This window comes from Pongo abelii, chromosome 6, assembly GCF_028885655.2.
Source record: "Pongo abelii isolate AG06213 chromosome 6, NHGRI_mPonAbe1-v2.0_pri, whole genome shotgun sequence".
NCBI classification, from domain to species: Eukaryota; Metazoa; Chordata; class Mammalia; order Primates; family Hominidae; genus Pongo; species Pongo abelii.
This window is the reverse complement of record NC_071991.2, coordinates 15039638-15053970: the sequence shown is the minus strand read 5'-3', so window position 1 is coordinate 15053970 and position 14333 is coordinate 15039638. Positions and strand designations below refer to the sequence as shown.

General features: G+C 42.1%; 1 protein-coding gene across 2 annotated transcripts in view; it reads right to left on the bottom strand.

Annotated features, from left to right (window-relative positions):
* Positions 1–14333, bottom strand: part of BAZ1B (bromodomain adjacent to zinc finger domain 1B) — an 82318-nt gene that overhangs the window by 9093 nt on the left and 58892 nt on the right. Inside the window, exons 12-16 of one of the 2 annotated variants that reach the window (XM_054560416.2) lie at positions 13463–13640; positions 11233–11313; positions 10090–10272; positions 1444–1591; positions 139–286 (exon numbers count right to left, since the gene is read on the bottom strand). In XM_054560416.2, coding sequence (XP_054416391.1) covers positions 139–286; positions 1444–1591; positions 10090–10272; positions 11233–11313; positions 13463–13640 — 738 coding nt within the window. The remainder of the gene's footprint in view (positions 1–138; positions 287–1443; positions 1592–10089; positions 10273–11232; positions 11314–13462; positions 13641–14333) is intronic. The other variant, XM_009242720.4, reaches the window with a different exon arrangement.

Genomic DNA, 14333 nt, shown 5'->3' with positions numbered 1-14333 from the left:
ACTGTAAATGATCAGGCTCTGTACCCCAAAGATGAACTTAAAGCTCCATAGACTCATTCTGTTTGAATAACTCAAGCTTAATTATAACAGCTATTCATATTTATTCATTCAATTATTTTTAAAAGAAAAGATTCTCACCTGCCACGGGAGTTGCGCCTGGCAGTAGCGGGCTGGCAAGCTGGGCACTGCCACTCACCATCTGGTACTTCATAGAGGGCTGGCCTCAGACAAAACAGGTGGAAGGCTTTATTACACTCATCACACAAGATCAATTTGTCATCCTCACCTGCAGAGAGATAAACGTGAATAGCATTGTTGGGAGCACAGCAGCAGTCAATGAGCTGTAAGGAAGAGGCAATCACCCTACAATTCAAGGCACACGAGGAGACATGTTCCATAGAATGCTACACAGTTGTTGCTTTGTAAATGCAGGCATTTTCTAAAAAGAAATGTAGCGTAACTTAGACTACAGATAATTTAGGAATCAGGTCTCCTAATTTATATCCCAAAACCTACCCATGGCTAAGACAGAACAGTTAACAATTACTAAGAGGCACAAAAAACCCAAGTGAGACCAGGAAATTTTGCTGCTTTTTTGACCTCCCCAAACGTTTCTCAACTTATGCCTGATGGGTGTTCTCTCTCTCTTTTTTTTTTTGGAGACAAAGTCTTGCTCTGTCACCCAGGCTGGAGTGCAGTGGCACGATCTCGGCTCACTGCAACCTCCGCCTCCCGGGTTCAAGTGATTCTCCTGCTTCAGCCTCCCAAAGTGCTGGGATTACAGGCGTGAGCCACCGCGCCCGGCCCCTGATGGGTTCCCTTAAACCATGTGGTTTCTTACATTTGAAAAAGTGTTGTGCTGAGTCAACTTAATATGGTCATCTCTCCTTCCAACCTTCATTCTAGAGCAATTGAACGCTTTACAGCAACTGAATGATTTTACGTAGATCTTTTCATCTCTAACCTAACTCAGAAAATAACTCTAGCCACTGAAAAGCCAATCAGTAAGGGGCTTCTAACCATGAAGTTCCTTTTGCACATATGAGACTGCATGCCACCCACTGTACCCAGACTGCCTCCTGCTGAAAGCACGTATCTTACTTCACAGATAACTAAAGTTCTGAGCCAATCAAAGGATTTAAAACTAAACTAACTAAAATAGTTACAAGGATTAACTAATTTTGTTTTCTGTAGAAAATCAGAAGATTGAAGAGATCAATTGCTTTTATGTTATGCTCTAAACTGAGGAACAAAAGGCCTGCTCTCATTCCCTGGCACGACATTTCAAAGACTGGCATGTTACAGACCTCCAGGAGAGTAAAATCTATACCACCACACTTATATTCTGTGTACACAAAATTCTTTTGGGTAGAAATGAAGATCTTGGAAATAGAAATCCTACTCCCTAATATACCCACATAAGCAAATTTGATTTAAATATACCTTTCTTTCGACAAACTTTGCACCTAGCATTTTCTGCGGACATATCCCACTTGATACAGGCATCAAGCATCCCAAGCAGCACGTGCATCCTGGAGAAAGTCTGAGCTTCCCGGATTGCTGTCTTCCATTTCTCCAGTGCAGATGCAACCTAAACAGAGACCAAACCAGGCCAGCATTACTACACTGACCAAAGACACTGAGAGAGAACTAGGAACAGGGGACAGTATGAGAGAATTCTGAGGACACTTGCCTCCTAGAACTTCACTAATCTAAACCATTTATTCTTATAAAAGGCTCCAAAGGGTGAAAAACTTGCCAAAGGTCATACAGAGATGCAGTGGAGTGGGTGGATGACTGGGGACAAGCATCTTCTAGGGAAATCCACCTAACAACTCAGTATAATTTAAAAATAGGATCACCTGTATGCTATAAATGCTATAATGCAACAATTTTAGATAGCTAATAAAACTCTGATTTAAAAGATAATCAACAACCTACCACAACACCACCAATCCAATACCACAGCTGGATTTCAATGCCCTGCCCGAAGCAAAGAAGTCCTTGTGAAGTAATGAATCTCCTAAAGGAAAATAGCCAGTTATCCTGGAAGGCCATGGGCTTTAAAATACAGGTGCCAAGGAACAAAGATAGTTGATTCTGTTCCGAAGTGGGGTACTACACAGACTGGGGTGAGGGATGAGGGGAACAGGGCTGCTTTTTCTCTTTCCTATAGAAATAGAGAATCACAGGGAGCCTTGTTTGTATAAATTTATGAATAACAAGGATAAGTAATATAAACACACACACAAAAATCTACATTTAAGAAGCTGCTAAAGTTTAACTGGAAACTGACTCTGTTGTAGATATTTCAACATCTGCTTTGAAAAACAGCAATCTCCTTCCTTACTTTTGCAGAGCTCCTCAGTAAATTGAGGTCCACAATCACAGCTGCCTTGCTGTCTTCTCCCCTGATAAAAATAAAGCTGACAGACACTACTGCAGATTCTTTTCTTGAGAGGATAACCCAAATCTTTTCAATGGAATATCAATGTAAGAATTTTAGGTTCGGTTCTTTAAAAGTGCTTGAGAACTGGCAGGGAATGACTACAAATGGGCTTCGCTGTCCTCTAGCGGACACTCACATGTAGTGCACACAGTATGGAAGAAAACAGTCATGGGCAGTCCTGCTTTTTACTATTTCCTATGAATTATAAAATCTGAGTATCCAATAGCTCATCTGACCTCATTAAAACTTTTTTTAAATTTGAAGGTGTTTTGGGAATAGGCTTATTTAACCTCTTTTTTTAAAAAACAGATTTTAAATAGTATCATACAATAATAGGTAGCCCTTGTAACTGGCTTCTTTCACTGAGCATGTTTCTAGGTTCATTCGCAAAGCATGTAACAGTACTTCCATCAGTTTTACTGCTGAACAATATCTCATTGAATAGACATTGCACATTCTGTTTATCCATTCATCAGCTGACAGATACCTGGGGTGCTTCCATATTTTGGTTATTCAGAATCACCCCATCTTACGATGGGTCAGACCTATGACTTCACAATGGTGCAAAAGTGATACACGTTCAGCCGGGTGTGGTGGCTCACGCCTGTAATCCCAGCACTTTGGGAGGCCGAGGCAGGCAGATCACAAGGTCAGGAGTTCGAGACCAGCCTGATCAATATGGTGAAACCTGGTCTCTACTAAAAATACAAAAATTAGGTGGGTGTGGTGGTGTGTGCCTGTAGTCCCAGCTCCTCGGGAGACCGAGGCAGAAGAATTGCTTGAACCCGGGAGGCAGAGGTTGCAGTGAGCCGAGATTGCACCACTGCACTCCAGCCTGGGTGACAGAGTGAGACTTCATCTCAAAAAAAAAAAAAGTGATACACATTCAGCAGGCTCCTCAACTTATGATAAGGTTAAACCCAGATAAAACCATCATAAATTATAAATACCGTAAATCAAACAATGGGTTTATTGGGACACAGCCCCATCCTAAATTCACGAGCATCTGTAATCAGGATGTCAGGACAAATGCCACCAAAGTAAACAATCAAACAAAACCCAGGATTTTGCCAAATAATATATCAGTCTTTTCTATTTAATTCAATAAAACAAAATAAGCATTAAAAACTGAAATCAACCACTATTACAAAAAGAGATTTGAGAGATAATCCATTTTTATAAATAAGGAAGCTGAATCCCAGATTAGAGACTGATAAAAGGTCATACAACAGCCTAGTGCCAGTTGAAAAAACTTTGGCTCTTGCTAAGGGGAAACCTTCAAAGCAAAGAGCAGTGGAAAATTTCAAAGCTGTGGCTGAGTTGACCTCTGGTGAGGAACCACAAGGCATAATGCCATTTTAATGCAGAACATTGCTGAAACTACTTAGTAGGCAACCTAGTTGATTTTCCAAGAAACTCTTCCATGCTTTCCATTTATGTACTGTGTCTGGACCTGCAAAGTTCTCATATTTTCCTCCCCAACTAAGCTAAGAACAAGTCTCATCTGACAAACTAAAATGAGTTTACTTCACTGTGGAACACAGTACTCAAGAAGTTAATGAGAACCCTACAGTGACGGGTGAGTTCTCAATGAGAAGGAAGCACTGTTGCAGGAAAAGAAATGGAAAGGACAGACGTGACTCTTGGACAGATCACATCAAGAAAGAGACTCTTCTGTATTGAACTTGAGTTAAAAACAAAACCTATGTAGTAGTAAGACTAAAACTTAAGCCTAATGAGAAGAGATTTAGCTAAGGAGACTAGTTAACTGTTTAATATCTTAGACATCTAAAAGGTTACCTAGGTGCTATATACAGCCATTTAAAAGGAACACAGGGCCAGATGCAGTGGATCCTGCCTGTAATCCTAGCACTCTGGGAGGCCAAGGCAGGTGGATCACTTGAGCCCAGGAGTTCAAGACCAGCAACATGGTGAAACCTTGCCTTTACAAAAAATACAGAAAAAGCTGGGTATGGTGGCACATGCCTGTGGTCCCAGTTACTTGGGAGGCTGAGGTAGAAGGACACCTGAGCCCAAGAGTTTGAGGCTGTAGTGAGCCAAGATCACACCACTGCACCCACCAGCCTGAGTGACAGAGTGAGACCCTGTTATTCATTCATTCATTCACAAATAAAATAAGCATAGGCTGGGCATGGTGGCTCATGCCTATAATCCCAGCACTTTTGGAGGCCAAGATGGGAGGAGCACTGGAGCCCAGGAGTTCAAGACCAGCCTGGGCAATGTAGGGAAACCCCTTCTCTATAAATAAATAAATAAAAATTGAAAAATTAGCCAGGAATGGTGGCAGGCACCTGTAGTTCCAGCTACTCGGGAAGCTGGGGTGGGAGATCACAAGCTTGGAGTTTGAGGCTGCAGAGAGCCTGGGCAACACAGTAAGACCCCATCCCAAAAAGTAAAGAAATTTTTAAAAATAAAAGAAACACAGGAAGGTGAAAACTAAATTCCAGCAAGATAATGACACACCACATAGTAAGTGTCTCAGCTTAAGTCATGAATTAAACCTTTATCTGAACTGAACTTTCTCCACCCTGCTTACCTCTTATCCAAAATTATCTCCCCCATATCACATATCATCCTCGGCCTCAGGAAGAAATGTAGGGGGAACATGACAACTATGTATAAACATTTGATAAGCTTTGGAAAGGACAGCAGACTCACTCTATGTAAATGGGAAGGACAAACAAGAACCAGCTGTCAGTGACAAAGAGCCCAATTTCAGTTCAATCTGAAAAGGCCTATGCTGCCCCTCCCATGACCTGATCCATTCCTACACATTCTTCAAAACCCATCCTTCTTCCCTCTGGTAAGTTTGCTGTAGCGTGCCCTGGGTATCCCTCACAGTGAGTCTGAGTACTGCTGTTTCTCATCATTACTGGTCACACCACAGTAAGCGTCCCCTGCCGGTCTCTCACACTCAAACTGAGTTCCCTGAAGGCAAGAACTTAAGGCTTCTTTTTTTTTGAGACAGAGTCTCGCTCTGTTGCCAGGCTGGAGTGCACTGGTGCGATCTCGGGTCATTGCAACCTCTACCTCCCGGGCTCAAGTGATTCTCATGCCTCAGCCTCCCGAGTAGCTGGGACTACAGGCTCACGCCACCACACCCAGGTAGTGTGCGTGTGTGTGCGCGTGCGTGCGTGTGTGTGAGTTTCTTTTTTTTTTTTTAGAAGAGACCAGTTTTCACCATGTTAGCCAGGCTGGTCTCGAACTCCTGACCTCAAGATCCGCTCGCCTCAGCCTCCCAAAGTGTTGGGATTACAGGTGTGAGCCACTGCACCCGGTCCTGAACTTAAGGCTTTTTTACTCATCTCTATAAAACCTCCAAACTTACTAGTGACTGGCACAAGCAGGGCTTTACCAGATCTTTGTGAAAAAAAAAGGAAAGAAGGCAGGGAGAGGCAAATCTAAAATTAGGGACAAGTATTCCGCCCTAAATAATGGTTAGGACCTCTCCCATAATGTAGTGTTCTCAAATTCTTTTCTTCACAGGTAATCTTAGGCAGAAATCTAATACACAAAACAGACAAAAATGGAGCTGCTAGTTATTCTAGTAAGTTTCATATTTATTAATGAGTAATACAAAAATTAAAAGACCAAATGTAGCTGGGCGAGGTGGCTCATGCCTGTAATCCCAGCACCTTGGGAGGCCAGGGTGGGTGGATCACTTCAGCCCAGGAGTTCAAGACCAGCCTGGCCAATACAGCAAGGCCCCGTCTCTATAAAAAATTTAAAAATTAGCTGGGCGTGGTGGCACTCGCCTATAGTCCCAGGTACTCAGGGCAGGCTAAGGTGGGAGGATCACCTGAGCCCAGGAGTTTGAGGCTACAGCGAGCCATGACTGCACCACTGCACTCCAGCATGGACAGTAGAGACCCGGTTTCTAAAGAAACGCAATAAAATAAGAAAAGAGCAAATATGACATCAGGTAGATCTGTGTGGACTAACAGGATGGAGGGGACAGATGTTTAGGATATACTGGCAAGTGAGAAACTGAAGAGTATTATGCACAGTAATTTCCACTTTTAATAAATCCAACAAATCTTTGTATATATATAAAAAGGACACCAAACTATTAAAAAAGTGACATCCTTGGGCAGTGAAACTAGGGTGGGAGTTATATATTTTACTTACCTCTCATTTTATTTACTTACAATAATAAAGCATGCTACATTTAAAAATAAACAGTGAGGAAACTGGGTATCTAATATGAAAAAAATGAAGCTGAAGCCTTACCTTCTACCACTGACAAAAATTAACTCAAATGATCAAAGACCTAAATGTAAAAGTTAAACTATAAAACATCTAGAAAAATACAAGAGAAAGAAAGGTTCACGACACTGAATCTGGCAATGATTTCTTGGATATGACACCAAAAGTGGAGGCAACAATAAAAAAAATAGGTTAAGTTAGACTCCATGCAAATGAAATGCTTGTATGCAAAAGACACTATCAATAGAATGAAAAGGCTACCCACGGAATGGGAGAATATATTTGCAAATCATGTATCTGAAAAAGGGTTATTATCAAGGACATATAAAGAACTCCTACAACTCAACAACAAAAAATCCAATTTAAAAATGGGCAAAGGACTTGAATATACATTTCTCCAAATAAGGTAGACAAATGGACAATAAGCACATGAAAAGATGCTCAACATCATAAATCATTAGAGAAAAACAAAACCACAATGAGATACAACTTCATATCCATTAGGATGGATACTATTAAAGAAACAGGACATTAGTATTGGCAATGGCTGGGCGTGGTGGCTGAGGCCTGTAATGCCAGCACTTTGGGAGGCCAAGGCAGGCGGACCACCTGAGGTCAGGAGTTTGAGACCAGTCTGGCCAACATGGTAAAACCACGTCTCTACTAAAACTACAAAAAAAATTAGCCAGGAGTGGTGGTGCACGCCTGTAGTCTCAGCTACTTGGGAAGCTGAGGCAGGAGAATCGCTTGAACCCAGGGGAGTTTGCAGTGAGCCAAGATCACACCACTGTACTCCGGCCTCAGCGACAGAGACTCTGTCTCAAAAAAAAAAAAAAAAAACAAGACAAACAAACAAAAAAAAGTACTGGCAAGAATGTGGAAAAACCAGAACCCTCATGAGTTGCTGGAGGGAATGTAAAATCGTACAGTCACTGTAGGAAACCATACAGTGGTTCCTCAAAAAGTTAAACACTGAATTACCATATGATCCAGCAATCTCACTACTGGGTATACACTGAAAAAAAATTAGAAGCAGGGACTCAAATATTTGGCTTTTTTGGTTGTTTTTCCTGTTTTTTTGAGATGGAGTTTTGCTCTGTTGCCCAGGGTAGAGTGCAGTGGCTCCATCTCTGCTCACTGTAGCATCAGCCTCCTGAGTTCAAGCAATTCTCCTGCCTCAGCCTCCCTAGTAGCTGGGAATACAGGTGTGCACCACCACACCCAGCTAATTTTTGTATTTTTAGTGAGGTTTCACCATGTTGGCCAGGCTGGTCTCAAACTCCTGACCTCAGGTGACCTGCCCACCTCGGCCTCCCAAAGTGCTGAAATTACAGGCGTGAGCCACCGCGCCCGGCCGGGACTCATTTGTACATTCATGTTCACAGCAACATTATTCCCAATAGCCAAAAGACGGAAGCAACCCAAGTGAGTGGAACAACAAAATGTGGTACATAGAGACATGATATATTAAATATATTTGGTCCTTCTCCGCAGACTAAAACCTTAATAGGAGCATCTTCCGTTATTCAGAGGAGCCCCTTTGGATCACACCTAAATTTATGCTAATGAGGCTTTCGGTGAGACCTCTAGTTATGGGGCTAGTCACCAGAAAGACCAGATGATTAGAAGACTGGAATGTTCAGCCCTACCCACAAGCTCCTGAAAGGCAAGAGGAGGGGAGACTTCGGAGATTAAGCTCTATGAAGATACTGGAACAAGATTTGATCAGCTTCAGGTAACACACTCGGAAGCTGGAAGGAAGGAGTGTTCAGAGAACACATGAAAGCCCCACGTACCCCTGCTCCACCACCTTCCTTGTTCCACACGTCTCTTCCATTTGGCTGTTCCTGAGTAGTATCCTTCAAAATGACCCGGTTAACCTAAGTAAAATGCTTTCCCGGGTTCTGTCAGGCATTCTAGCAAATTATCATACTTAAGGAGAGGGTCGTGAGAATCCTCCATGTATAGATGGTACAGGTGGCAACGCGGGACTTGCGACTGGCATCAGAAGTGAGAATAGTCTTGTGGGACTGAGCACTTTAACTTGTGGGATCTGACACAAACTCCAAGTAGATAGAGTCGGAATTAAACTGAATTTTAAGAGTAGTTGGTATCAGCAGAGAACTAGAGAGTTGCTTAGTGTGGTAAAAACCCACATATTTGGTGTCAGAAGTGTATGAAAAAGTTTTGAAGGCTGATGGTGGTGATGGTTGCAAAACAATGTGAATATACTTAATGCCACAGAATCGAACACATAAAAATGGTAAATTTGGGCTGGACGTGGTGGTTCACACCTGTAATCCCAGTACTTTGGGAGGCTAGAGGTGGGCAGATCACCTGAAGTCAGGAGTTCGAGACCAACCTAGCCAACATGGTGAAACCCCGTCTCTACAAAAAATACAATCAGCCAGGCGTGGTGGCATGCACCTGTAATTCCAACTACTTGGGAGGCTGAGGCAGGGGAATTGCTTGAACCTGGGAGGTAGAGGTTGCAGTGAGCTGAGATTATGCCACTACACTCCAGCCTAGGCAATAGAGTGGGACTCTTTCTCCAAAAAAAAAAAAAAAAGTAAATTTGTATGTTATGCATATTTTTACCAAAATTTAAAAAATATCTAGAGCAAGCATGGCTGGGCGCAGTGGCTCATGCTTATAATCAAACTTTGAGAGGCCAAGGTGGGAGGATAGCTTGAGGCCAGAAGTTCAAGGTTACAGTGAGTTACAAGCAAATCACTGCATACAAGCTTGCACAAGAGCAAAACCCTGTATCTAAAAATTAAATAAACAAATTGTTAATGTGTTTAAAAGTCACCACCACCTTTCTAAAAAAGGAAGTAAACTGGTAGGCCAGGAGTGGTGGCTCACGCCTGTAATCCCAGCACACTGGGAGGCCAAAGCAGGCGGATCACAAGGTCAAGAGATCGAGACCACTCTGGCCAACATGGTGAAACCCCGTCTCTACTAAAAAATACAAAAATTAGCTGGACATGGTGGCACGCACCTGTAGTCCCAGATACTCGGGAGGCTGAGGCAGGAGAATCGCTTGAACCTGGGAGGCAGAGGTTGCAGTGAGCCGAGATTGCACCACTGCACTCCATCCTGGTGACAGAGCGAGACTCCATCTCAAAAAAAAAAAAAGAAAAAAAGAAAAAAAAGTAAACTCTGGTAAAGGTGGGAAGGCCACATCCACTGTGACCACCACCCATTGACCAAGAAGCAGGGCTGCACTCCACAGGCCAGTGTGAAAACTACAGAAGGAGTAGAAAGTGATTTAAAAAAAACAAAAACAAAAACAAAACACTCACTCAGGGCACAGTGCCTATAGTAGCTAAAATGCACAGGGTTAGATTATTTTAAAACCAAATCACACTCATCTACAGAATCATAAACTACAACTTATAACAACAAAATACCTTTGCTTCCTCTACCATTTTCTTCTCTTCATCCACTTCCTCAGTTTTTGCTGAATCTTCACTTTGGAGTTTTCTCCTCTTTTGCTTGGGAGCCATGAAGCCTTGGAGAAATTTCTTTATGACACTGGCCTGAAGGGCAATCACACACTCGCCAAAATCCTTCAATTTCTCTAATGAAATGACCTACAGGAAAGGATTTTAAAACCAGACTGAGAGAAGGCCAAGAGGAAGATGAAAGGAATCCAACCTCAAATTCAAATAAATCTAGACTCAAATGCCACGTAACATTCATTTAACAAAATCGAGAGCCACATACCATTAATTTAACTGTGCTCCTCAGTTCACTGCATGGCTCACGCATTTAAAAGTACTTGACTGGCCGGGCGCGGTGGCTCACGCCTGTAATTCCAGCATTTTGAGGGGCCAAGGCGGGCGGATCACCTGAGGTCAGGAGTTCAAGACCACTTTGGCCAACATGGCAAAACCCCATCTCTACTAAAAATACAAAAATTAGCCAGGCGTGGTGGTACATGCCTGTAATCCCAGCTACTCGGGAAGCAGGAGAATCACTTGAACCCGGGAGGAGGAAGTTGCAGTGAGCCAAGATCGTGCTACTGTACTCCAGTCTGGGTGACACAGCGAGACTCCGTTTCAGGAAAAAAAAAAAAAAAAAAAAAAAAGTACTTGACTACTTCCCTTTTCCCAGCTAAGGGATCCACTAAATGGTAGAAGCTCCCCCACATAAAGGAGTTACATAGTTGATTCATTCAATAATGACTGAGGGCCTACTATGTGTAAAATACAATTTTAAAGCAAAGACACACTAAGAAAGTAAAATAAAAATTTACTGACTTTCCATCTTAATGTTTTTATTTTTTTCTTATTTGTAACTTGCTTCCAGCACGTAACTAACTATATGTAAGGTAGTATGTTTTACAAACTTGATCTCCTTTTTTTTATTTTTAAAGAAACAGGTCTCACTGGGTCACCCAGGCAGAAGTGCAGCAATCACAACTCACTGCAGCCTTGAACTCCCGGGCTCAAGTGATCCTCCTGCCTCAGCCTCCCCATTAGCTGGGACCACAGGTAAATGGCATCACGCCTGGCTAATTTTTTAAATTCTTTTTAGAGACAGGGTCTCACTATGTTGCGCAGGCTGGTCTCAAACTCCTGGCCTGAAGCGATCCTCCTGTTTCTTGATCTCTTTTTAAGCTTCACATCTACCTGACAGATGAGGAAACAGAAGTTAAATCACTTCATCAAAATCATGCACCCAACCAGGTGTGGTGGCACATGCCTGTAGTCCCAGCTACTTGGGAGACTGAGGCAGAAGGAGTTTGAGGCTGCTGTCAGCTATGATCTGTGAATAGCCACTGCACTTCAGACTGGGCAATATAATAAGACCTCTCTCTTTTTTTTGTTTTTTTTTTTGTTGTTGTTGTTTTTTGAGATGGAGTTTTGCTTTTGTCGCTCAGGCTGGAGTGCAATGGTGCAATCTCGGCTCACTGCAACCTCCGCCTCCTGGGTTTAAGTGATTCTTCTGCCTCAGCCTCCCGAGTAGCTGGGATTACAGGCATGTGCCACCACACCCAGCTAATTTTTGTATTTTTAGTAGAGACGGGGTTTCTCTATGCTGGTCAGACTGGTCTCGAACTGCCGACCTCAAGTGATCTGCCCACCTTGGCCTCCTAAAGTGCTGGGATTACAGGCGTAAGCTACCGCGCCCGCATGAACAAGACCTATCTCTTAAAAGATCAATTAATTTAAAAATAAAAAGAAAAGAAATAAAAAAAGTCCTTAAACACTATCTTGTCAATCACACAAGACATGCCAATTAGAAGATAACATTTTAATAGTCACAAAGAAAACAAAGAAAAGTGACAACCTAATGTCAGCAAGATATAGGCCTGAATTTGGCACAAAGTAGGCAATTAATGAACATTTGCTACACAAAAAAGTAAACGTGTAACATCTGAAACCTGCAAGATCCTTTGGGTTCAATAATTCTTTTTAAAAAAATTATTAAGAACCATAAAGATGTTTAAATCCTTTTCCCCAGGAAATGTACCAAGAATTCATCACAAGATTAATTAAAAAGAAAAAAATGTGCGTATGTAAGATACACATATTATTTGCTTATTCCAATAGCAAAGAAAAACAAGCTAAAATAGTTGAAAAGTACTTATAAATTAGGAAAAATGGCATGGGGGAATGCAAATGAAACTGTTCATAAAAATCACAAAACTGTAAGAGCACATATGTTGGCTGGGTGAGGTGGTTCACGCCTATAATCCTAACACTTTGAAAGGCTGACGTAGGAGGATCTCATGAAGCCAGGAGTTTGAGATCAGCCAGGGCAACATAGTGAGATTTTGTCTCTACAAAATTTTCCATGTCTTTGTGTGTGAAACAGGGTCTTGCTATGTTGCCCAGGCTGGTCTCGAACTGCTGGGCTCAAGCAATCCCCCTGCCTTGGCCTCCCAAAGTGCTGGGATTATAGGCGTCAGCCAACATGCCCTGTCTCTACAAAAAAATTCTAAACATCAGCCAGGCATGGTTGCTTGTACCTGTAGTCCCAGCTACTTGGAAACCTGAGATGGGAGAATCACTTAAGCCCAGGAATTTGAGGCTGTAGTGAGCAATGACTGTGCCACTGTACTTCAGCCTGGGTAACAGAGGGGACTTCATCTCTTTAAAAAGAAAAAAAAGACAAAACGTCATAGCGCATGAGGAATTTGAAAAGACCCACAAATATTAATATGTCTAGAATTATGTGGACTTATTGATTTAAAATCAGTAAAAAACAGTTTACAATAGTAATTGATGGATACTATTCACCAATCTTTGATACCTAAACCTACCTGTTACGGGGTATGGGATCTTTTGAAAAGTTTCACCTATACCACTTAAGGGTCTCTCTGAGCAATAAAGGACAGGACTGTAATGACAGCCCACTGGACAACATGAGTGATGCCCAACATAAATAGAAATCTGAGCTGATTGTGAAGAATGGGCAAGTGCAGGATACACAAGCATGTTTCACACCTGAAAGCACAGGCATCACAAGGGAAAGATGTTAAATGATGCTGTATGACTGGAGCCTCTACAACCAGTTTTCATTCACCTTAGTAGCGAAGCTCTTTTCATACCAAGGTTGTAAGCCAATTATTAAGTTTTTCTGGATAGCAGCAAAAGATAACAAGGAAAAAATACATATACATAAGGTATTTTTGGTTCCATACATGTCTTCCAAGACAAATCCAAACATCTGATTTCCAGGAGGGTCATGTTGGGAAGTCAAGAACAGCATCAGGGAACAACTTCAGATTGAGTTTCCATGAGTAATCTAAGGGGGATTTTCTTATATTCTTACCCGGGCTTCAAATTCTGATGTTTCTTCCACATATCCAAGTCCTCCTTTTTGTAACCTTGTTGCAACTTCAATGAGATCGCTACGAAGGAAGTTTAAAAGCTCCTGGTTGCCATCACAGGATTTTAGACCCAAATTTGGCTTCCGTGCTAGATGAATAGAGTGAATAATGTCCTGGTACCTAGAAGATTCGGGACAAGAGAATGGGGAAAGAAACAAACTTTTGAAGATGTTCTTCAAATTTCAATTACTTAACATGTTTTATTTCTAGAAAACTTACTTAGATCTCTTTCACCTCTCCCTGGTGTTTTCTCTTTTTCTTTTTTTTTCCGAGATAGGGTCTTGCTCTCTCACACAGGCTGGAGTGCAAAGGTGCCATCACAGCTCACTGCACCTTCAAACCTCTGGACTCATGCAATCCTCCAACCTGAGCCTACAACTGGGACTACAGGAATACCCCTCCACACCTAGCTAAATTTTTAATTTTTTGTAGGGATGGGGTCTTGCTATGTTGCCCAGGCTGGTCTCAAACTCCTGATTTCAATTCAAGCAATACTCTCCGCTAGGCCTCCTAAACTGCTCGGATTACAGGTGTGCACCACCACACTCAGCCACTTCTAAGCTTTTAATGGAAGGATTCAATCTTCATATTTAGTGAACAAAACAGGTCCTTTCAATTCAACACACATAGCTATCAAATGTTCTGCCCAAAGAGAAGGAACATCATAGAACTATATTTCTTTGTGGCTCTGTGTACCAACATTTTCCTTTGTCTTTTTTTTTTTTTTTTTGAGATGGAATGTCGCTCTGTCGCCCAGACTGGAGTGCAGTGGTGCCATCTTGGCTCACTGCAACCTCCACCTCCCGGGTTCAA